The 22,962-nt window shown below is 44.3% G+C and overlaps 1 protein-coding gene across 1 annotated transcript in view; it reads right to left on the minus strand.

The window, feature by feature from the left end:
- Positions 1–231: 231 nt before the first annotated feature.
- Positions 232–22,962, minus strand: part of LOC307121307 (scavenger receptor cysteine-rich domain-containing protein DMBT1-like) — a gene marked incomplete at both ends in the record, with an annotated part of 61,298 nt that continues 38,567 nt past the window's right edge. Inside the window, 6 exons of the mRNA XM_079808826.1 lie at positions 232–242; positions 1,786–2,091; positions 5,065–5,370; positions 8,564–8,869; positions 12,068–12,373; positions 20,819–21,124. Coding sequence (XP_079664952.1) covers positions 232–242; positions 1,786–2,091; positions 5,065–5,370; positions 8,564–8,869; positions 12,068–12,373; positions 20,819–21,124 — 1,541 coding nt within the window. The remainder of the gene's footprint in view (positions 243–1,785; positions 2,092–5,064; positions 5,371–8,563; positions 8,870–12,067; positions 12,374–20,818; positions 21,125–22,962) is intronic.

Raw genomic sequence — 22,962 nt, forward strand, 5'->3', positions numbered from 1 at the left:
GATGCCAGCGACGGTAGTGAGTGGAGAGGAGGATCTCGGGCCAGAGGCGGTCCAAAAGCCTCAATCTCTCGCTCTGGCCCCTGGGGGAGACCACCTCTCACCCTCGCAGCTCACTGACGTAAAACGTTTACAAGCAGAGTTTGCTGACGTGTTCTCGCCCCTACCTGGCCGCACCGACCTCATTCAGCACCACGTTGAGACGGAGCCGGGAGTTGTTATTCGCAGCCGGCCTTATCGCTTGCCTGAACACAAGAAAAAAGTGGTTCAGGCTGAATTAGAGGCTATGCTAGATATGGGGGTAAAAGAAGAGTCCAGCAGTGACTGGGCGAGCCCGATAGTTTTAGTACCTAAACCTGACGGCTCGGTCCGGTTCTGTGTGGACTATCGTAAAGTAAACGCGGTGTCGAAGTTTGATGCTTATCCAATGCCGAGGGTTGGCGAATTGCTTGATCGGCTAGGTACCGCTCGTTTTTATTCGACACTGGACTTAACAAAGGGATATTGGCAGATCCCCATGTCTCCCATGTCCAAAGAAAAAACAGCTTTCACCACGCCGTTTGGATTACACCAATTTGTCACCCTTCTTTTCGGCTTGTTCGGGGCTCCTGCGACCTTCCAGCGTCTGATGGACAGAATTCTCCGGCCGCATGCTGCATATGCCGCTGCATACCTAGATGATATCATCATCTACACTGCGGACTGGCAGCGTCATATGCAGCATTTGCGAGCTGTCCTGAAGTCGCTGAGAAGGGCGGGGCTCACGGCCAACCCGAAGAAGTGTGCAATTGGGCGGGTGGAAGTAAGATATCTGGGCTTCCACTTGGGTCATGGGCAGGTGCGTCCCCAAATTGATAAGACGGCAGCTGTTGCGACCTGTCCGAGACCCAAGACCAAAAAGGAGGTTAGACAGTTCCTGGGGCTAGCGGGATACTACAGAAGGTTTGTGCCTAATTATTCGGACCTCGCTAGCCCGCTGACTGATCTGACTAAAAAGGAGGTACCAGATACAGTTCAGTGGATGGAGCGGTGCCAGCAGGCTTTTACTCAGATAAAGGCTGCTCTGTGTGGTGGACCACTCCTTCAGGCTCCTAACTTTTCTCTCCCTTTTCTTCTGCAGACTGCAGAGGCTGCAGGCCGGATGGCTCCCCGGCCTGAGTCGGGCGGTGGGGGTATGTGGCGGAGGGGGCGTGGTTTCACGAGGTCTGCAGCGGGAGAGAGAGGGCAGAGCCGAGTGGTGAGTAAGTAGGTCAAGTGCAGATGACGAACACCTGTGTCTGATTGCAGTAATTGGCATGGAGAGACCGCATATAAGCCACTGCGGGGAGAGAGACGAGAGAGAGAGTTTGGATTGGGACTACATGCACGCCTGCTGACTGAAGGAAACGAAGTGGAAACCGAGTGATCGATCTGAAAGAAGTGCTGAGTTTATGTTTTGTGTTTATGCGCCCACGTGCGCTTGTTGTGTTTGTTTCTGAAAAGTTTTAAGTATTAAAGTCCCGAGTCCCAGTCACGCCGACCCTGTCTTCTTCCTTCCACACCCCCACAACATACGAACCTTCACTACACTTACGCTGTCCCATTTTTCCTGCTTCTTCCACATTAACTTTGAGGACAAAATGTTCACTTGCTGCCTAATATATCCCACTCACTAACAGGTGCCGTGATGAAGAGATAATCAGTGTTATTCACTTCAACTGTTAGTGCATCTCATAATGTTATGCCTGATCGGTGTATACTGTACAACATCCCAAGTATACATCAGTTGTATAAATGTATTTGACTCACCTTGACAGACGACTCCAGCATCTTCCCCGTGCCCACAGTTGTGTGATCCCCATGCACTTGAGGAACAGTTTGTCAGTGTAGATTCATTCCCACGGCACTGGACATCATCCAACCATATTTGTCCAGAACCTTGTCCAAAATAAGCATTACTCTTTGCCTCTATAACACTCCCACAGCCCAGTTCTCGACACACCACTGCCGCGTCTGCAGAATCCCACAGATCATCACAGACTGTTCCCCATATTCCATTATGGAGAATCTCCACTCTTCCAGAACAGAGGTTGGGTCCATTCACCAACTTGACAGCTATTAGTCACAAAACAAGTTAAGATAGAAGAACAGATTATTCGATTTTTTTGGTTGTTGGTTATTGATTTATATATTGTTTTTTGAATAGATAACAAACAAAGTGGTATTAATAGTGGAGTTTCATTCTCTTCAGCATCATTGCCAATAACATTTGACTATTTACATTCCTATTTATTGATACTCATTATTAGCATTGTCTTATTTTTACTTAATCTGAGATTTTTATTGTTTGTTATGGTATTTTATTAGCTGTGCTTAGCTTTTAGGGCTTAGATTTTAATGTTTTATTTTGTTCAATGTTAATAAAACATTAAAATCTAAGACCTATAGTTTATTTTGTCCAATGCTCCCCTCCTTGAACTGCCACCGTATCGTGGTGGAGGGGTTTAAGTACCCGAATGATCCTAGGAGCTATGTTGTCCGGGGCTATATGCCCCTGGTAGGGTCTCCCAAGGCAATGTACTCATAGCTTTTGATTGACTTTTGCCAAGATCACCACCAGATCTGGTTCTAATTCAAAGGTGTATAATTACCTGTCTGTGGTGCTGCACTAGTTTGTGCCTGGCCTATTACAGAAAGAGAGAGATGATTAAAGTCTATTACAGTTCCAGAAACAGATTTCTTCATTTGCATGGTCTTTCTCAGACAAAGGTACAAAGTTCTAAATGAAGCTAAATGTACTCATAGCTTTTGATTGACTTTTCCCAAGATCACCACCAGATCTGGTTCTAATTTAAAGGTGTATAATTACCTGTCTGTGGTGCTGCACTAGTTTGTGCCTGGCCTATTACAGAAAGAGAGAGATGATTAAAGTCTATTACAGTTCCAGAAACAGATTTCTTCATTTGCATGGTCTTTCCCAGACAAAGGTACAAAGTTCTAGATGAAGCTAAATGTACTCATAGCTTTTGATTGACTTTTCCCAAGATCACCACCAGATCTGGTTCTAATTCAGAGGTGTATAATTACCTGTCTGTGGTGCTGCACTAGTTTGTGCCTGGCCTATTACAGAAAGGGAGAGATTATTAAAGTCTTTTACAGTTCCAGAAACAGATTTCGTCATTTGCTTGGTCTTTCCCAGACAAAGGTACACAGTTCTAAATGAAGCTAAATGTACTCATAGCTTTTGATTGACTTTTCCCAAGATCACCACCAGATCTGGTTCTAATTCAAAGGTGTATAATTACCTGTCTGTGGTGCTGCACTAGTTTGTGCCTGGCCTATTACAGAAAGAGAGAGATGATTATAGTCTATTACAGTAACAGAGTGGATTTCTTCATTTTCATGGTCTTTCTCAGACTGAAAATGATATTCAAAAATTGTTTTTTATTCTCTAAGCATTCGCCTTCAACATGCTAAAAAAGTCATCCGCAAAGTTCCCAAGCATGAATTCATTTAGCCCATGCATCAACTGGGCAAAAGTTACAAAGTTATAAATTAAACTAAATGTACTCATAGCCTTTGATCGACTGTTCCTAAGTTCATCACCGGTATGGCTACTCAAATGTACTCAACAGTGTAATGTGCATGCCATTGGTGAGCTTGACCCCGTAATTGAGGAAAACATTTTGTATAATAAAACAAAACTTTGTTGTGCAATTGGGAAAAAACAAAACACAACAGGAAATACTGTAATGATACACTGGTTCTTTCAAGTAGATCATGTTATTTAGAACATGAAACACTGTTGCAATGCTAATGAGAAAATACACCGAACAGGCATAATATAATGACCACATTCCTAATATTGTGTTGGTCCCCATTTTGCTGCCAAAACAGCTCTGACCCATTGAGGCATGGACTCCACTAGACCCCTGAAGGTGTGCTGTGGTATCTGGCAACAAGATGTTAGCAGAAGATCCTTTAAGTCCTGTAAGTTGCAAGGTGGGGCCTCCATGGATCGGTCTTGTTTGTTCAGTACATCCCACAGATGCTCCACTGGATTGAAATCTGGGGAATTTGGAGGCCATGTCAACGCCTCAAACTCGTTGATGTGCTCCTCAAACTATTCCTAACCCACTCTTGCTTTGTGGCAGGGTGGATTATCCTGCTGAAAGAGGACACAGCCACCAGGGAATACCGTTTCCATGAAAGGGTGTACATGGTCTGCAACAATGCTTAGGTACGTGGTACGTGTCAAATTAACGGACCCAAGGTTTCCCAGCAGAACATTGCCCAAAGCATCACACTGCCTCCACCGGCTTGCCTTCTTCCCATAGTGCATCCTGGTGCCATGTGTGTTCCCCAAGTGAGCCACAGACAAGCACCCGGCCATCCATGTGATGGAAAATAAAACGTGATTCATCAGACAAGGCCACCTTCTGCCATTGCTCTGTGGTCCAGTTGTGATGCTCACGTGCCCGGTGTTGGCGCTTTCGTCGGTGGATAGGGGTCAGCATGGGCACCCTGACTGGTCTGGGGCTTTGCAGCCCCATACGCAACAAACTGCGATGCACTGTGTATTCGGACACCTTTCTACCAGAACCAGCATTAACATCTTGAGCAATTTGAGCTCCAGTAGCTCGTCTGTTTGATCGGACCACACGGGCCATCCTTCGCTCCCCACGTGCATCAATGACCCATGAGCCCATGACACTGTCGGCGGTTCACCACTGTTCCTTCCTTGGAGCACTTTTGATAGATACTGACCACTGCAGGACGGGAACACCCCACAAGAGCTGCAGTTTTGGAGATGCTCTGACCAAGTCGTCTAGCCATCACAATTTGGCCCTTGTCAAACTTGCTCAAAACTTACGCTGTCCCATTTTTCCTGCTTCTTCCACATTAACTTTGAGGACAAAATGTTCACTTGCTGCCTAATATATCCCACTCACTAACAGGTGCCGTGATGAAGAGATAATCAGTGTTATTCACTTCAACTGTTAGTGCATCTCATAATGTTATGCCTGATCGGTGTATACTGTACAACATCCCAAGTATACATCAGTTGTATAAATGTATTTGACTCACCTTGACAGACGACTCCAGCATCTTCCCCGTGCCCACAGTTGTGTGATCCCCATGCACTTGAGGAACAGTTTGTCAGTGTAGATTCATTCCCACGGCACTGGACATCATCCAACCATATTTGTCCAGAACCTTGTCCAAAATAAGCATTACTCTTTGCCTCTATAACACTCCCACAGCCCAGTACTCGACACACCACTGCCGCGTCTGCAGAATCCCACAGATCATCACAGACTGTTCCCCATATTCCATTATGGAGAATCTCCACTCTTCCAGAACAGAGGTTGGGTCCATTCACCAACTTGACAGCTATTAGTCACAAAACAAGTTAAGATAGAAGAACAGATTATTCGATTTTTTTGGTTGTTGGCTATTGATTTATATATTGTTTTTTGAATAGATAACAAACAAAGTGGTATTAATAGTGGAGTTTCATCCTCTTCAGCATCATTGCCAATAACATTTGACTATTTACATTCCTATTTATTGATACTCATTATTAGCATTGTCTTATTCTTGCTTAATCTGAGATTTGTATTGTTTGTTATGGTATTTTATTAGCTGTGCTTAGCTTTTAGGGCTTAGATTTTAATGTTTTATTTTGTTCAATGTTAATAAAACATTAAAATCTAAGACCTATAGTTTATTTTGTCCAATGCTCCCCTCCTTGAACTGCCACCGTATCGTGGTGGAGGGGTTTAAGTACCCGAATGATCCTAGGAGCTATGTTGTCCGGGGCTATATGCCCCTGGTAGGGTCTCCCAAGGCAATGTACTCATAGCTTTTGATTGACTTTTCCCAAGATCACCACCAGATCTGGTTCTAATTCAAAGGTGTATAATTACCTGTCTGTGGTGCTGCACTAGTTTGTGCCTGGCCTATTACAGAAAGAGAGAGATGATTAAAGTCTATTACCGTTCCAGAAACAGATTTCTTCATTTGCATGGTCTTTCTCAGACAAAGGTACAAAGTTCTAAATGAAGCTAAATGTACTCATAGCTTTTGATTGACTTTTCCCAAGATCACCACCAGATCTGGTTCTAATTCAAAGCTGTATAATTACCTGTCTTTGGTGCTGCACTAGTTTGTGCCTGGCCTATTACAGAAAGAGAGAGATGATTAAAGTCTATTACAGTTCCAGAAACAGATTTCTTCATTTGCATGGTCTTTCCCAGACAAAGGTACAAAGTTCTATATGAAGCTAAATGTACTCATAGCTTTTGAATGACTTTTCCCAAGATCAACACCAGATCTGGTTCTAATTCAGAGGTGTATAATTACCTGTCTTTGGTGCTGCACTAGTTTGTGCCTGGCCTATTACAGAAAGAGAGAGATGATTAAAGTCTATTACAGTTCCAGAAACAGATTTCTTCATTTGCATGGTCTTTCTCAGACAAAGGTACAAAGTTCTAAATGAAGCTAAATGTACTCATAGCTTTTGATTGAGTTTTCCCAAGATCACCACCAGATCTGGTTCTAATTTAAAGGTGTATAATTACCTGTCTGTGGTGCTGCACTAGTTTGTGCCTGGCCTATTACAGAAAGGGAGAGATTATTAAAGTATTTTACAGTTCCAGAAACAGATTTCGTCATTTGCTTGGTCTTTCCCAGACAAAGGTACACAGTTCTAAATGAAGCTAAATGTACTCATAGCTTTTGATTGAGTTTTCCCAAGATCACCACCAGATCTGGTTCTAATTTAAAGGTGTATAATTACCTGTCTGTGGTGCTGCACTAGTTTGTGCCTGGCCTATTACAGAAAGAGAGAGATGATTATAGTCTATTACAATAACAGAATGGATTTCTTCATTTTCATGGTCTTTCTCAGACTGAAAATGATATTCAATAATTGTTTTTTATTCTCTAAACCATTCGCCTTCAACATGCTAAAAAAGTCATCCGCAAAGTTCCCAAGCATGAATTCATTTAACCCATGCATCAACTGGGCAAATGTTACAAAGTTATAAATTAAACTAAATGTACTCATAGCCTTTGATCGACTGTTCCTAAGTTCATCACCGGTATGTCTACTCAAATGTACTCAACAGTGTAATGTGCATGCCATTGGTGAGCTTGACCCCTGTAATTGAGGAAAAAATGTTGTATAATAAAACAAAACTTTGTTGTGCAATTGGGAAAAAACAAAACACAACAGGAAATACTGTAATGATACACTGGTTCTTTCAAGTAGATCATGTTATTTAGAACATGAAACACTGTTGCAATGCTAATGAGAAAATACACGAACAGGCATAATATAATGACCACATTCCTAATATTGTGTTGGTCCCCATTTTGCTAAAAAAACAGCTCTGAACCCTTTGAGGCATGGACTCCACTAGACCCCTGAAGGTGTGCTGTGATATCTGGCACCAAGATGTTAGCAGAAGATCCTTTAAGTCCTGTAAGTTGCGAGGTGGGGCCTCCATGGATCGGTCTTGTTTGTTCAGTACATCCCACAGATGCTCCACTGGATTGAAATCTGGGGAATTTGGAGGCCATGTCAACGCCTCAAACTCGTTGATGTGCTCCTCAAACTATTCCTAACCCACTCTTGCTTTGTGGCAGGGTGGATTATCCTGCTGAAAGAGGACACAGCCACCAGGGAATACCGTTTCCATGAAAGGGTGTACATGGTCTGCAACAATGCTTAGGTACGTGGTACGTGTCAAATTAACGGACCCAAGGTTTCCCAGCAGAACATTGCCCAAAGCATCACACTGCCTCCACCGGCTTGCCTTCTTCCCATAGTGCATCCTGGTGCCATGTGTGTTCCCCAGGTGAGCCACAGACAAGCACCCGGCCATCCATGTGATGGAAAATAAAACGTGGTTCATCAGACCAGGCCACCTTCTGCCATTGCTCTGTGGTCCAGTTCTGATGCTGACGTGCCCGGTGTTGGCGCTTTCGTCGGTGGATAGGGGTCAGCATGGGCACCCTGACTGGTCTGGGGCTTTGCAGCCCCATACGCAACAAACTGCGATGCACTGTGTATTCGGACACCTTTCTACCAGAACCAGCATTAACATCTTGAGCAATTTGAGCTCCAGTAGCTCGTCTGTTTGATCGGACCACACGGGCCATCCTTCGCTCCCCACGAGCATCAATGACCCATGAGCCCATGACACTGTCGCCGGTTCACCACTGTTCCTTCCTTGGAGCACTTTTGATAGATACTGACCACTGCAGGACGGGAACACCCCACAAGAGCTGCAGTTTTGGAGATGCTCTGACCAAGTCGTCTAGCCATCACAATTTGGCCCTTGTCAAACTTGCTCAAAACTTACGCTGTCCCATTTTTCCTGCTTCTTCCACATTAACTTTGAGGACAAAATGTTCACTTGCTGCCTAATATATCCCACTCACTAACAGGTGCCGTGATGAAGAGATAATCAGTGTTATTCACTTCAACTGTTAGTGCATCTCATAATGTTATGCCTGATCGGTGTATACTGTACAACATCCCAAGTATACATCAGTTGTATAAATGTATTTGACTCACCTTGACAGACGACTCCAGCATCTTCCCCGTGCCCACAGTTGTGTGATCCCCATGCACTTGAGGAACAGTTTGTCAGTGTAGATTCATTCCCACGGCACTGGACATCATCCAACCATATTTGTCCAGAACCTTGTCCAAAATAAGCATTACTCTTTGCCTCTATAACACTCCCACAGCCCAGTCCTCGACACACCACTGCCGCGTCTGCAGAATCCCACAGATCATCACAGACTGTTCCCCATATTCCATTATGGAGAATCTCCACTCTTCCAGAACAGAGGTTGGGTCCATTCACCAACTTGACAGCTATTAGTCACAAAACAAGTTAAGATAGAAGAACAGATTATTCGATTTTTTTGGTTGTTGGCTATTGATTTATATATTGTTTTTTGAATAGATAACAAACAAAGTGGTATTAATAGTGGAGTTTCATCCTCTTCAGCATCATTGCCAATAACATTTGACTATTTACATTCCTATTTATTGATACTCATTATTAGCATTGTCTTATTCTTGCTTAATCTGAGATTTGTATTGTTTGTTATGGTATTTTATTAGCTGTGCTTAGCTTTTAGGGCTTAGATTTTAATGTTTTATTTTGTTCAATGTTAATAAAACATTAAAATCTAAGACCTATAGTTTATTTTGTCCAATGCTCCCCTCCTTGAACTGCCACCGTATCATGGTGGAGGGGTTTAAGTACCCGAATGATCCTAGGAGCTATGTTGTCCGGGGCTATATGCCCCTGGTAGGGTCTCCCAAGGCAATGTACTCATAGCTTTTGATTGACTTTTCCCAAGATCACCACCAGATCTGGTTCTAATTCAAAGGTGTATAATTACCTGTCTGTGGTGCTGCACTAGTTTGTGCCTGGCCTATTACAGAAAGAGAGAGATGATTAAAGTCTATTACCGTTCCAGAAACAGATTTCTTCATTTGCATGGTCTTTCTCAGACAAAGGTACAAAGTTCTAAATGAAGCTAAATGTACTCATAGCTTTTGATTGACTTTTCCCAAGATCACCACCAGATCTGGTTCTAATTCAAAGCTGTATAATTACCTGTCTTTGGTGCTGCACTAGTTTGTGCCTGGCCTATTACAGAAAGAGAGAGATGATTAAAGTCTATTACAGTTCCAGAAACAGATTTCTTCATTTGCATGGTCTTTCCCAGACAAAGGTACAAAGTTCTAAATGAAGCTAAATGTACTCATAGCTTTTGAATGACTTTTCCCAAGATCAACACCAGATCTGGTTCTAATTCAGAGGTGTATAATTACCTGTCTTTGGTGCTGCACTAGTTTGTGCCTGGCCTATTACAGAAAGAGAGAGATGATTAAAGTCTATTACAGTTCCAGAAACAGATTTCTTCATTTGCATGGTCTTTCTCAGACAAAGGTACAAAGTTCTAAATGAAGCTAAATGTACTCATAGCTTTTGATTGAGTTTTCCCAAGATCACCACCAGATCTGGTTCTAATTTAATTAAAGGTGTATAATTACCTGTCTGTGGTGCTGCACTAGTTTGTGCCTGGCCTATTACAGAAAGGGAGAGATTATTAAAGTATTTTACAGTTCCAGAAACAGATTTCGTCATTTGCTTGGTCTTTCCCAGACAAAGGTACACAGTTCTAAATGAAGCTAAATGTACTCATAGCTTTTGATTGAGTTTTCCCAAGATCACCACCAGATCTGGTTCTAATTTAAAGGTGTATAATTACCTGTCTGTGGTGCTGCACTAGTTTGTGCCTGGCCTATTACAGAAAGAGAGAGATGATTATAGTCTATTACAATAACAGAATGGATTTCTTCATTTTCATGGTCTTTCTCAGACTGAAAATGATATTCAATAATTGTTTTTTATTCTCTAAACCATTCGCCTTCAACATGCTAAAAAAGTCATCCGCAAAGTTCCCAAGCATGAATTCATTTAACCCATGCATCAACTGGGCAAATGTTACAAAGTTATAAATTAAACTAAATGTACTCATAGCCTTTGATCGACTGTTCCTAAGTTCATCACCGGTATGTCTACTCAAATGTACTCAACAGTGTAATGTGCATGCCATTGGTGAGCTTGACCCCTGTAATTGAGGAAAAAATGTTGTATAATAAAACAAAACTTTGTTGTGCAATTGGGAAAAAACAAAACACAACAGGAAATACTGTAATGATACACTGGTTCTTTCAAGTAGATCATGTTATTTAGAACATGAAACACTGTTGCAATGCTAAAGAGAAAATACACCGAACAGGCATAATATAATGACCACATTCCTAATATTGTGTTGGTCCCCATTTTGCTAAAAAAACAGCTCTGAACCCTTTGAGGCATGGACTCCACTAGACCCCTGAAGGTGTGCTGTGATATCTGGCACCAAGATGTTAGCAGAAGATCCTTTAAGTCCTGTAAGTTGCGAGGTGGGGCCTCCATGGATCGGTCTTGTTTGTTCAGTACATCCCACAGATGCTCCACTGGATTGAAATCTGGGGAATTTGGAGGCCATGTCAACGCCTCAAACTCGTTGATGTGCTCCTCAAACTATTCCTAACCCACTCTTGCTTTGTGGCAGGGTGGATTATCCTGCTGAAAGAGGACACAGCCACCAGGGAATACCGTTTCCATGAAAGGGTGTACATGGTCTGCAACAATGCTTAGGTACGTGGTACGTGTCATATTAACGGACCCAAGGTTTCCCAGCAGAACATTGCCCAAAGCATCACACTGCCTCCACCGGCTTGCCTTCTTCCCATAGTGCATCCTGGTGCCATGTGTGTTCCCCAGGTGAGCCACAGACAAGCACCCGGCCATCCATGTGATGGAAAATAAAACGTGGTTCATCAGACCAGGCCACCTTCTGCCATTGCTCTGTGGTCCAGTTCTGATGCTGACGTGCCCGGTGTTGGCGCTTTCGTCGGTGGATAGGGGTCAGCATGGGCACCCTGACTGGTCTGGGGCTTTGCAGCCCCATACGCAACAAACTGCGATGCACTGTGTATTCGGAAACCTTTCTACCAGAACCAGCATTAACATCTTGAGCAATTTGAGCTCCAGTAGCTCGTCTGTTTGATCGGACCACACGGGCCATCCTTCGCTCCCCACGAGCATCAATGACCCATGAGCCCATGACACTGTCGCCGGTTCACCACTGTTCCTTCCTTGGAGCACTTTTGATAGATACTGACCACTGCAGGACGGGAACACCCCACAAGAGCTGCAGTTTTGGAGATGCTCTGACCAAGTCGTCTAGCCATCACAATTTGGCCCTTGTCAAACTTGCTCAAAACTTACGCTGTCCCATTTTTCCTGCTTCTTCCACATTAACTTTGAGGACAAAATGTTCACTTGCTGCCTAATATATTCCACTCACTAACAGGTGCCGTGATGAAGAGATAATCAGTGTTATTCACTTCAACTGTTAGTGCATCTCATAATGTTATGCCTGATCGGTGTATACTGTACAACATCCCAAGTATACATCAGTTGTATAAATGTATTTGACTCACCTTGACAGACGACTCCAGCATCTTCCCCGTGCCCACAGTTGTGTGATCCCCATGCACTTGATGAACAGTTTGTCAGTGTAGATTCATTCCCACTGCACTGGACATCATCCAACCATATCTGTCCAGAACCTTGTCCAAAATAAGCATTACTCTTTGCCTCTATAACACTCCCACAGCCCAGTTCTCGACACACCACTGCCGCGTCTGCAGAATCCCACAGATCATCACAGACTGTTCCCCATATTCCATTATAGAGAATCTCCACTCTTCCAGAACAGAGGTTGGGTCCATTCACCAACTTGACAGCTATTAGTCACAAAAAAAGTTAAGATAGAAGAACAGATTATTCGATTTTTTTGGTTGTTGGTTTTTTAAATTGTTTTTTGAATAGATAACAAACAAAGTGGTATTAATAGTGGAGTTTCATCCTCTTCAGCATCATTGCCAATAACATTTGACTATTTACATTCCTATTTATTGATACTCATTATTAGCATTGTCTTATTCTTGCTTAATCTGAGATTTGTATTGTTTGTTATGGTATTTTATTAGCTGTGCTTAGCTTTTAGGGCTTAGATTTTAATGTTTTATTTTGTTCAATGTTAATAAAACATTAAAATCTAAGACCTATAGTTTATTTTGTCCAATGCTCCCCTCCTTGAACTGCCACCGTATCGTGGTGGAGGGGTTTAAGTACCCGAATGATCCTAGGAGCTATGTTGTCTGGGGCTATATGCCCCTGGTAGGGTCTCCCAAGGCAATGTACTCATAGCTTTTGATTGACTTTTCCCAAGATCACCACCAGATCTGGTTCTAATTCAAATGTGTATAATTACCTGTCTGTGGTGCTGCACTAGTTTGTGCCTGGCCTATTACAGAAAGAGAGAGATGATTAAAGTCTATTACAGTTCCAGAAACAGATTTCTTCATTTGCATGGTCTTTCCCAGACAAAGGTACAAAGTTCTAAATGAAGCTAAATGTACTCATAGCTTTTGATTGAGTTTTCCCAAGATCACCACCAGATCTGGTTCTAATTTAAAGGTGTATAATTACCTGTCTGTGGTGCTGCACTAGTTTGTGCTTGGCCTATTACAGAAAGGGAGAGATTATTAAAGTCTTTTACAGTTCCAGAAACAGATTTCGTCATTTGCTTGGTCTTTCCCAGACAAAGGTACACAGTTCTAAATGAAGCTAAATGTACTCATAGCTTTTGATTGAGTTTTCCCAAGATCACCACCAGATCTGGTTCTAATTCAAAGGTGTATAATTACCTGTCTGTGGTGCTGCACTAGTTTGTGCCTGGCCTATTACAGAAAGAGAGAGATGATTATAGTCTATTACAGTAACAGAATGGATTTCTTCATTTTCATGGTCTTTCTCAGACTGAAAATGATATTCAAAAAATTTTTTTTATTCTCTAAACCATTCGCCTTCAACATGCTAAAAAAGTCATCCGCAAAGTTCCCAAGCATGAATTCATTTAGCCCATGCATCAACTGGGCAAAAGTTACAAAGTTATAAATTAAACTAAATGTACTCATAGCCTTTGATCGACTGTTCCTAAGTTCATCACCGGTATGGCTACTCAAATGTACTCAACAGTGTAATGTGCATGCCATTGGTGAGCTTGACCCCGTAATTGAGGAAAACATTTTGTATAATAAAACAAAACTTTGTTGTACAATTGGGAAAAAACAATACTGTAATGATACACTGGTTCTTTCAAGTAGATCATGTTATTTAGAACATGAAACACTGTTGCAATGCTAATGAGAAAATACACCAAACAGGCATAATATAATGACCACATTCCTAATATTGTGTTGGTCCCCATTTTGCTGCCAAAACAGCTCTGACCCATTGAGGCATGGACTCCACTAGACCCCTGAAGGTGTGCTGTGGTATCTGGCACCAAGATGTTAGCAGAAGATCCTTTAAGTCCTGTAAGTTGCGAGGTGGGGCCTCCATGGATCGGTCTTGTTTGTTCAGTACATCCCACAGATGCTCCACTGGATTGAAATCTGGGGAATTTGGAGGCCATGTCAACGCCTCAAACTCGTTGATGTACTCCTCAAACTATTCCTAACCCACTCTTGCTTTGTGGCAGGGTGGATTATCCTGCTGAAAGAGGACACAGCCACCAGGGAATACCGTTTCCATGAAAGGGTGTACATGGTCTGCAACAATGCTTAGGTACGTGGTACGTGTCAAATTAACGGACCCAAGGTTTCCCAGCAGAACATTGCCCAAAGCATCACACTGCCTCCACCGGCTTGCCTTCTTCCCATAGTGCATCCTGGTGCCATGTGTGTTCCCCAGGTGAGCCACAGACAAGCACCCGGCCATCCATGTAATGGAAAATAAAACGTGATTCATCAGACCAGGCCACCTTCTGTCATTGCTCTGTGGTCCAGTTCTGATGCTCACGTGCCCGGTGTTGGCGCTTTCGTCGGTGGATAGGGGTCAGCATGGGCACCCTGACTGGTCTGGGGCTTTGCAGCCCCATACGCAACAAACTGCGATGCACTGTTTATTCGGACACCTTTCTACCAGAACCAGCATTAACATCTTGAGCAATTTGAGCTCCAGTAGCTCGTCTGTTTGATCGGACCACACGGGCCATCCTTCGCTCCCCACGTGCATCAATGACCCATGAGCCCATGACACTGTCGGCGGTTCACCACTGTTCCTTCCTTGGAACACTTTTGATAGATACTGACCACTGCAGGACGGGAACACCCCACAAGAGCTGCAGTTTTGGAGATGCTCTGACCAAGTCGTCTAGCCATCACAATTTGGCCCTTGTCAAACTTTCCCAGACAAAGGTACAGAGTTCTAAATGAAGCGTCTCAGGTTATGACTATAACCATAGTTACCTGAGAAGGGAACGAAACACTGCGTCCAATAGGGACAGCTTTGGGAACGCCTACAGCGTGATAGCGTCTGATGCACGTATGTCAACTCAGCCAATGGCGAGAGTGAGCGTCACGGGCGGGTGACGTCACGTCCAGGAAAGGATAAATATACATCCGGTCCGATCGCACTTCAGCTAAACTGCCGAAGCAAGGGATCACAGGGATGCAGGGAGTATGGCAAAGGGACGCAGTGTTTCGTTCCCTTCTCAGGGAACTATGGTTATAGTCATAACCTGAGACGTTCCCTTTCGAGGGAACTTCACACTGCGTCCACTAGGGACAGCTTTGGGAACGAAATACCAAAACGCCATAATACCAAATGCCTGTCGTGTGAAACTGTGGCACATTCAAGACAGGAGCACTGAAGAACCTGGAGCACATTCCAGGTCAAGATCATAGTATCTCACGAACGTAAGAGGCGAGGACCAACCGGCCGCATCGCAGACTTCTTTGAGGGAAACCCCCGATACCAAGGCCTTAGAGGCCGCCATACTCCTAGTAGAGTGGGCTTTGACAGCTAAGGGACACTGCTGATCAGAAGACCCATAAGCCAGTGAGATAGCCTCGACTATCCACTTGCTCATTGTATGTTTGGACGCAGGGAGACCCCTGTTCTGAGGTCCAAAACAAACAAACAATTGATCCGCTTTCCTCCACAGGGCAGCTCTGTGGACGTAAGCATCCAGTGCTCGCACGGGACATATAAGGTTCAATCTTTCCTGGTCTGGATTAACAAATGGAGGAGGACAGAGAGCCTGCAGCACTATAGGCCGTGGAACATTGGTTAACACCTTTCGGAACATACCCTAATCTGGGGTAAAGGAAAGCTTTTACCATCCCTGGTGCAAACTCCAAGCACGAAGGGGATATTGATAAGGCCTGAAGGTCTCCTACTCTCTTAATCAAAGAGATGGCAAGAAGGAAGATGGTTTTCAGAGTCAGAAACTTTTCTGAGATGATGTCAAGTGGCTCGAACGGAGCCGCAGATAAACCTTCCAACACTATAGCCAAATCCCAAGTAGGAACTCTAGTGCGCACCGCAGGCCTCAGCCTCTTAGTGCCACGAAGGAAACGAGTTACCAACGGGTTCCTCCCCACAGTAATACCATCCACATGGGCATGGTAAGCAGAAATAGATGAAACATACACCTTTAGTGTAGCAGGGGTCAACCCAGAAGAGAATCGCTCTTGTAAAAAATCTAGCACTGAACCAACAGGGCAGTTGACTGGATCTAACTGTCGTTCTTGACACCAAGAAGTGAACAACCTCCACTTCAGGGCATATAGTCTCCTCGTGGATGGAGCTCAAGAGCTAAGAATGGTCTCCACTACCTCGGTAGAGAGACCAGACTCTCTGAGCTCGGCCCCCTCAGCGGCCAAACCCATAGGTTCCACATTTCTGGGCGGGGGTGAAATATTGAGCCCTCCGCCTGAGATAGAAGATCCCTCCTGATCGGAATCTTCCAAGGTGAGCCATCGAGCAGTGTTACAAGGTTCGAGAACCAAATCCGGCTCGGCCAGTAAGGAGCTACTAGCAGTAGACTTATCCCCTCCCGGCGAACTTTCTCCAGAACTCCCTGGAGCAGAACAACTGGGGGAAATGCGTACAGACGCCGCCTCGGCCACGTCTGTACCATGGCATCCAGTCCCAGAGGAGCTGGATGAGTCAAAGAGAACCAGAGTGGACAGTGCGTCGTATTCTGAGACGCAAACAGATCCACTTCCGCCTGGGCGTAAATCTCCCAAATGAGCTTCACCACCTCGGGGTGAAGTCTCCATTCCCCTGGCCTCAGCCCCTGTCTCGACAGGATATCCGCTCCTATATTCTGGGCCCCCGGGATAAAGATTGCTCTCAAGGAGAGTAACTTCCCCAGAGACCACAGGAGGATCTGGTGCGCTAGCTTGCACAGTGGGCGCGAACGCAGACCCCCCTGACGATTTACATAGGCAACCACCGATGTGTTGTCCGTACGGACCAACACATGATGGCCCCTCAGGTCCGGGAGGAAGAACTTCAATGCATTGAAGACTGCCATCATCTCCAGGCAGTTGATGTGCCACGGGGGAAACCCTCTGGTCCTGAGCCACCACTGTAAGGGCCTCATGTACAGCAGGCCAAAAGGAATCACGTTGGACGCCGCTGCCATTAACCCCAGCAACTTTTGAAACAGCTTGACAGTGAATGACTGGCCTAGTTTGACTCTCTTTACAGCTGACAGAATCGCAGCAATGCGCGTGGGTGAAAGCACTGCCAGCATTGCTACGGAATCCCAAACCACGCCTAGAAAAGTGGTCCTCTGTACTGGAGAAAGCACACTCTTCTTCGCGTTCAGCCTCAACCCCAACTTTTGAATATGTGCGAGGACGACATCTCGATGCCGAACCGATGCCGAACTCGCCATCTCCGAAGAGCTAGACGGCTGGGGCTGCTCACGCCCAGCAGCCCCAGAGGGTTGGTGGCGGCGCGGGAGATATTTTTTAAAAAAGCCTCCGCTTGCTTTTTATTCTCCTGAAATCTGTCGACGACTTCATTCACAGCGTCGCCGAACAGACCAGCGGGTTCAACTGGCGCATCAAGGAGAAAAGCCCTGTCTTTGTCTTTAATGTCAGACAAATTGTGCCACAGATGTCTCTCTGTCGCCACCAAGGCTGCCATAGACCGCCCAATAGCTCTAGCGGTCTCCTTGGTGGCTCTCAGAGATAAATCTGTGGCCCGACGCAGTTCGCGCACTGCCTCAGGGCTCACTGTTTCACCGCCATCCAAATCCCCCAGCAGTTCAGCCTGGTACGCTTGCAAAATACTCATTGTATGCAAACACGCACCAGCCTGCCCTGCTGCCTGATGTTGTCTTTAATGGTTTAGTGGGGAGCGTGGGGGCCTTCAGGGACGATGCCGACGCAGGGGACAGATAACTCGCAAGCATCTGATCCACTTTAGGCATCGCCCCATAACCATATTCTTTCAGCCCCCTTATATCACTGTATGTTTTTACTAGAGGGCTGAAAAGACGTGATGAATATGGTTTCTTCCATGATCTACACAGCTCACTGTGTAAATCAGGAAAGAAAGGAAGACCCCGTGGTGAAGGTGACACATTTGACGTCAAAAAAGCGCTCGTCTAATTTGCTTTTCGGACGAGCGCCTTGTTTCTCGGCTGGCCAATCAATATTTAATTTTGCCACAGCGCGAGTAATCACCTCCACCAGCTCTTCGTGTGCGGGGGAAAGAGATGGCGAATCATCTTCCCCCAATCCGACGCTCAACACATCCATGTCCTCAGAGCTGGAGTGTTGAAGAGACGGGCTCTCACTCTGGGCGGAAGAAGCCGCAGCGCGGGCTTCCGACACCAGAGATTGAGCGACAGATCTCTCGGGTGAAGGCAGAGAAAGAGCGCTCGCACTCATCTCAAACCCCGCCGAGAGATCCATCTGCGATCCCCATGATGTCCTTCTCCGCTGTGCCTCAGCAGCAGCGGGTCCAGAACCAGAGGGAACGCGATCCTGATCACCCTTCTCAAAGAGTGACAGGCGGGAGCGGAGCATGCGAAGCGGCAGCTTCTCACAATGCTCACAGTCAGCCCCCTCGAAGGCTGACAGAGCATGCTCCACTCCCAAACACATCACACACAAATCATGTGTATCTCCACCCGTAAGGAAACGGGGACACGGAGGAGTACACTGTTTGAATACTGATGCATTCGCCATTTTTAAACTGATAATTATTGTGCTTTTGACGGACAACAATAAATAGACAGAGACAGTTTTCACACAGATCGCTTAGCTAAGGCAGAAAAGCTGAAGTGCGATCGGACCGGATGTATATTTATCCTTTCCTGGACGTGACGTCACCCGCCCGTGACGCTCACTCTCGCCATTGGCTGAGTTGACATACGTGCATCAGACGCTATCACGCTGTCGGCGTTCCCAAAGCTGTCCCTAGTGGACGCAGTGTGAAGTTCCCTCGAAAGGGAACTAAATGTACTCGTAGCTTTTGATTGAGTTTTCCCAAGATCACCACCAGATCTGGTTCTAATTCAAAGGTGTATAATTACCTGTCTGTGGTGCTGCACTAGTTTTTGCCTGGCCTATTACAGAAAGAGAGAGATGATTATAGTCTATTACAGTAACAGAATGGATTTCTTCATTTTCATGGTCTTTCTCAGACTGAAAATTATATTCAAAAATTGCTTTTTATTCTCTAAACCATTCGCCTTCAACATGCTAAAAAAGTCATCCGCAAAGTTCCCAAGCATGAATTCATTTAGCCCATGCATCAACTGGGCAAAAGTTAAAAAGTTATAAATTAAACTAAATGTACTCATAGCCTTTGATCGACTGTTCCTAAGTTCATCACCGGTATGGCTACTCAAATGTACTCAACAGTGTAATGTGCATGCCATTGGTGAGCTTGACCCCGTAATTGAGGAAAAAATGTTGTATAATAAAACAAAACTTTGTTGTGCAATTGGGAAAAAACAAAACACAACAGGAAATACTGTAATGATACACTGGTTCTTTCAAGTAGATCATGTTATTTAGAACATGAAACACTGTTGCAATGCTAATGAGAAAATACACGAACAGGCATAATATAATGACCACATTCCTAATATTGTGTTGGTCCCCATTTTGCTGCCAAAACAGCTCTGACCTATTGAGGCATGGACTCCACTAGACCCCTGAAGGTGTGCTGTGGTATCTGGCACCAAGATGTTAGCAGAAGATCCTTTAAGTCCTGTAAGTTGCGAGGTGGGGCCTCCATGGATCGGTCTTGTTTGTTCAGTACATCCCACAGATGCTCCACTGGATTGAAATCTGGGGAATTTGGAGGCCATGTCAACGCCTCAAACTCGTTGATGTGCTCCTCAAACTATTCCTAACCCACTCTTGCTTTGTGGCAGGGTGGATTATCCTGCTGAAAGAGGACACAGCCACCAGGGAATACCGTTTCCATGAAAGGGTGTACATGGTCTGCAACAATGCTTAGGTACGTGGTACGTGTCAAATTAACGGACCCAAGGTTTCCCAGCAGAACATTGCCCAAAGCATCACACTGCCTCCACCGGCTTGCCTTCTTCCCATAGTGCATCCTGGTGCCATGTGTGTTCCCCAGGTGAGCCACAGACAAGCACCCGGCCATCCATGTGATGGAAAATAAAACGTGGTTCATCAGACCAGGCCACCTTCTGCCATTGCTCTGTGGTCCAGTTCTGATGCTGACGTGCCCGGTGTTGGCGCTTTCGTCGGTGGATAGGGGTCAGCATGGGCACCCTGACTGGTCTGGGGCTTTGCAGCCCCATACGCAACAAACTGCGATGCACTGTGTATTCGGACACCTTTCTACCAGAACCAGCATTAACATCTTGAGCAATTTGAGCTCCAGTAGCTCGTCTGTTTGATCGGACCACACGGGCCATCCTTCGCTCCCCACGTGCATCAATGACCCATGAGCCCATGACACTGTCGCCGGTTCACCACTGTTCCTTCCTTGGAGCACTTTTGATAGATACTGACCACTGCAGGACGGGAACACCCCACAAGAGCTGCAGTTTTGGAGATGCTCTGACCAAGTCGTCTAGCCATCACAATTTGGCCCTTGTCAAACTTGCTCAAAACTTACGCTGTCCCATTTTTCCTGCTTCTTCCACATTAACTTTGAGGACAAAATGTTCACTTGCTGCCTAATATATCCCACTCACTAACAGGTGCCGTGATGAAGAGATAATCAGTGTTATTCACTTCAACTGTTAGTGCATCTCATAATGTTATGCCTGATCGGTGTATACTGTACAACATCCCAAGTATACATCAGTTGTATAAATGTATTTGGCTCACCTTGACAGACGACTCCAGCATCTTCCCCGTGCCCACAGTTGTGTGATCCCCATGCACTTGAGGAACATTTTGTCAGTGTAGATTCATTCCCACTGCACTGGACATCATCCAACCATATTGATCCAGAACCTTGTCCAAAATAAGCATTACTCTTTGCCTCTATAACACTCCCACAGCCCAGTTCTCGACACACCACTGCCGCGTCTGCAGAATCCCACAGATCATCACAGACTGTTCCCCATATTCCATTATGGAGAATCTCCACTCTTCCAGAACAGAGGTTAGGTCCATTCACCAACTTGACAGCTATTAGTCACAAAACAAGTTAAGATAGAAGAACAGATTAGTCGATTTTTGTTGTTGTTGGTTATTGATTTATATATTGTTTTTTGAATAGATAACAAACAAAGTGGTATTAATAGTGGAGTTTCATCCTCTTCAGCATCATTGCCAATAACATTTGACTATTTACATTCCTATTTATTGATACTCATTATTAGCATTGTCTTATTCTTGCTTAATCTGAGATTTTTATTGTTTGTTATGGTATTTTATTAGCTGTGCTTAGCTTTTAGGGCTTAGATTTTAATGTTTTATTTTGTTCAATGTTAATAAAACATTAAAATCTAAGACCTATAGTTTATTTTGTCCAATGCTCCCCTCCTTGAACTGCCACCGTATCGTGGTGGAGGGGTTTAAGTACCCGAATGATCCTAGGAGCTATGTTGTCCGGGGCTATATGCCCCTGGTAGGGTCTCCCAAGGCAATGTACTCATAGCTTTTGATTGACTTTTCCCAAGATCAACACCAGTTCGGGTTCTAATTCAAAGGTGTATAATTACCTGTCTGTGGTGCTGCACTAGTTTGTGCCTGGCCTATTACAGAAAGAGAGAGATTTTTAAAGTCTATTACAGTTCCAGAAACAGATTTCTTCATTTGCATGGTCTTTCCTAGACAAAGTTACAAAGTTCTAAATGAAGCTAAATGTACTCATAGCTTTTGATTGACTTTTCCCAAGATCACCACCAGATCTGGTTCTAATTCAAGGGTGTATAATTACCTGTCTGTGATGTTGCACTAGTTTGTGTCTGGCCTATTACAGAAAGAGAGAGATGATTAAAGTCTATTACAGTTCCAGAAACAGATTTCTTCATTTGCATGGTCTTTCCTAGACAAAGTTACAAAGTTCTAAATGAAGCTAAATGTACTCATAGCTTTTGATTGACTTTTCCCAAGATCACCACCAGATCTGGTTCTAATTCAAAGGTGTATAATTACCAGTCCATGGTGTTGCACTAGTTTGTGTCTGGCCTATTACAGAAAGAGAGAGATGAATAAAGTCTATTACAGTTCCAGAAACAGATTTCTTCATTTGCATGGTCTTTCCCAGACAAAGTTACAAAGTTTTAAATGAAGCTAAATGTACTCATAGCTTTTGATTGACTTTTCTCAAGATAACCAGATCTGGTTTTAATTCAAGGGTGTATAATTACCTGTCCGTGGTGTTGCACTAGTTTGTGTCTGGCCTATTACAGAAAGAGAGAGATGAATAAAGTCTATTACAGTTCCAGAAACAGATTTCTTCATTTGCATGGTCTTTCCAAGACAAAGGTACAAAGTTCTAAATGAAGCTAAATGTACTCATAGCTTTGATTGACTTTTCCCAAGATCACCACCAGATCTGGTTCTAATTCAAGGGTGTATAATTACCTGTCCGTGGTGTTGCACTAGTTTGTGTCTGGCCTATTACAGAAAGAGAGAGATGAATAAAGTCTATTACAGTTCCAGAAACAGATTTCTTCATTTGCATGGTCTTTCCCAGACAAAGTTACAAAGTTCTAAATGAAGCTAAATGTACTCATAGCTTTTGACTGACTTTTCCCAAGATCACCACCAGATCTGGTCTAATTCAAGGGTATATAATTACCTGTCTGTGGTGCTGCACTAATTTGTGTCTGGCCTATTACAGAAAGAGAGAGATGATTAAAGTCTATTACAGTTCCAGAAACAGATTTCATCATTTGCATTGTCTTTACCAGACAAAGCTACAAAGTTCTAAATGTAGCTCAATGTACTCATAGCTCTTGATTTACTTTTCCCACGATCACCACCAGATCTGGTTCTAATTCAAGGGTGTATAATTA

This window comes from Gobio gobio (genome assembly GCF_949357685.1).
Source record: "Gobio gobio genome assembly, chromosome: 25".
NCBI lineage: Eukaryota > Metazoa > Chordata > Actinopteri > Cypriniformes > Gobionidae > Gobio > Gobio gobio.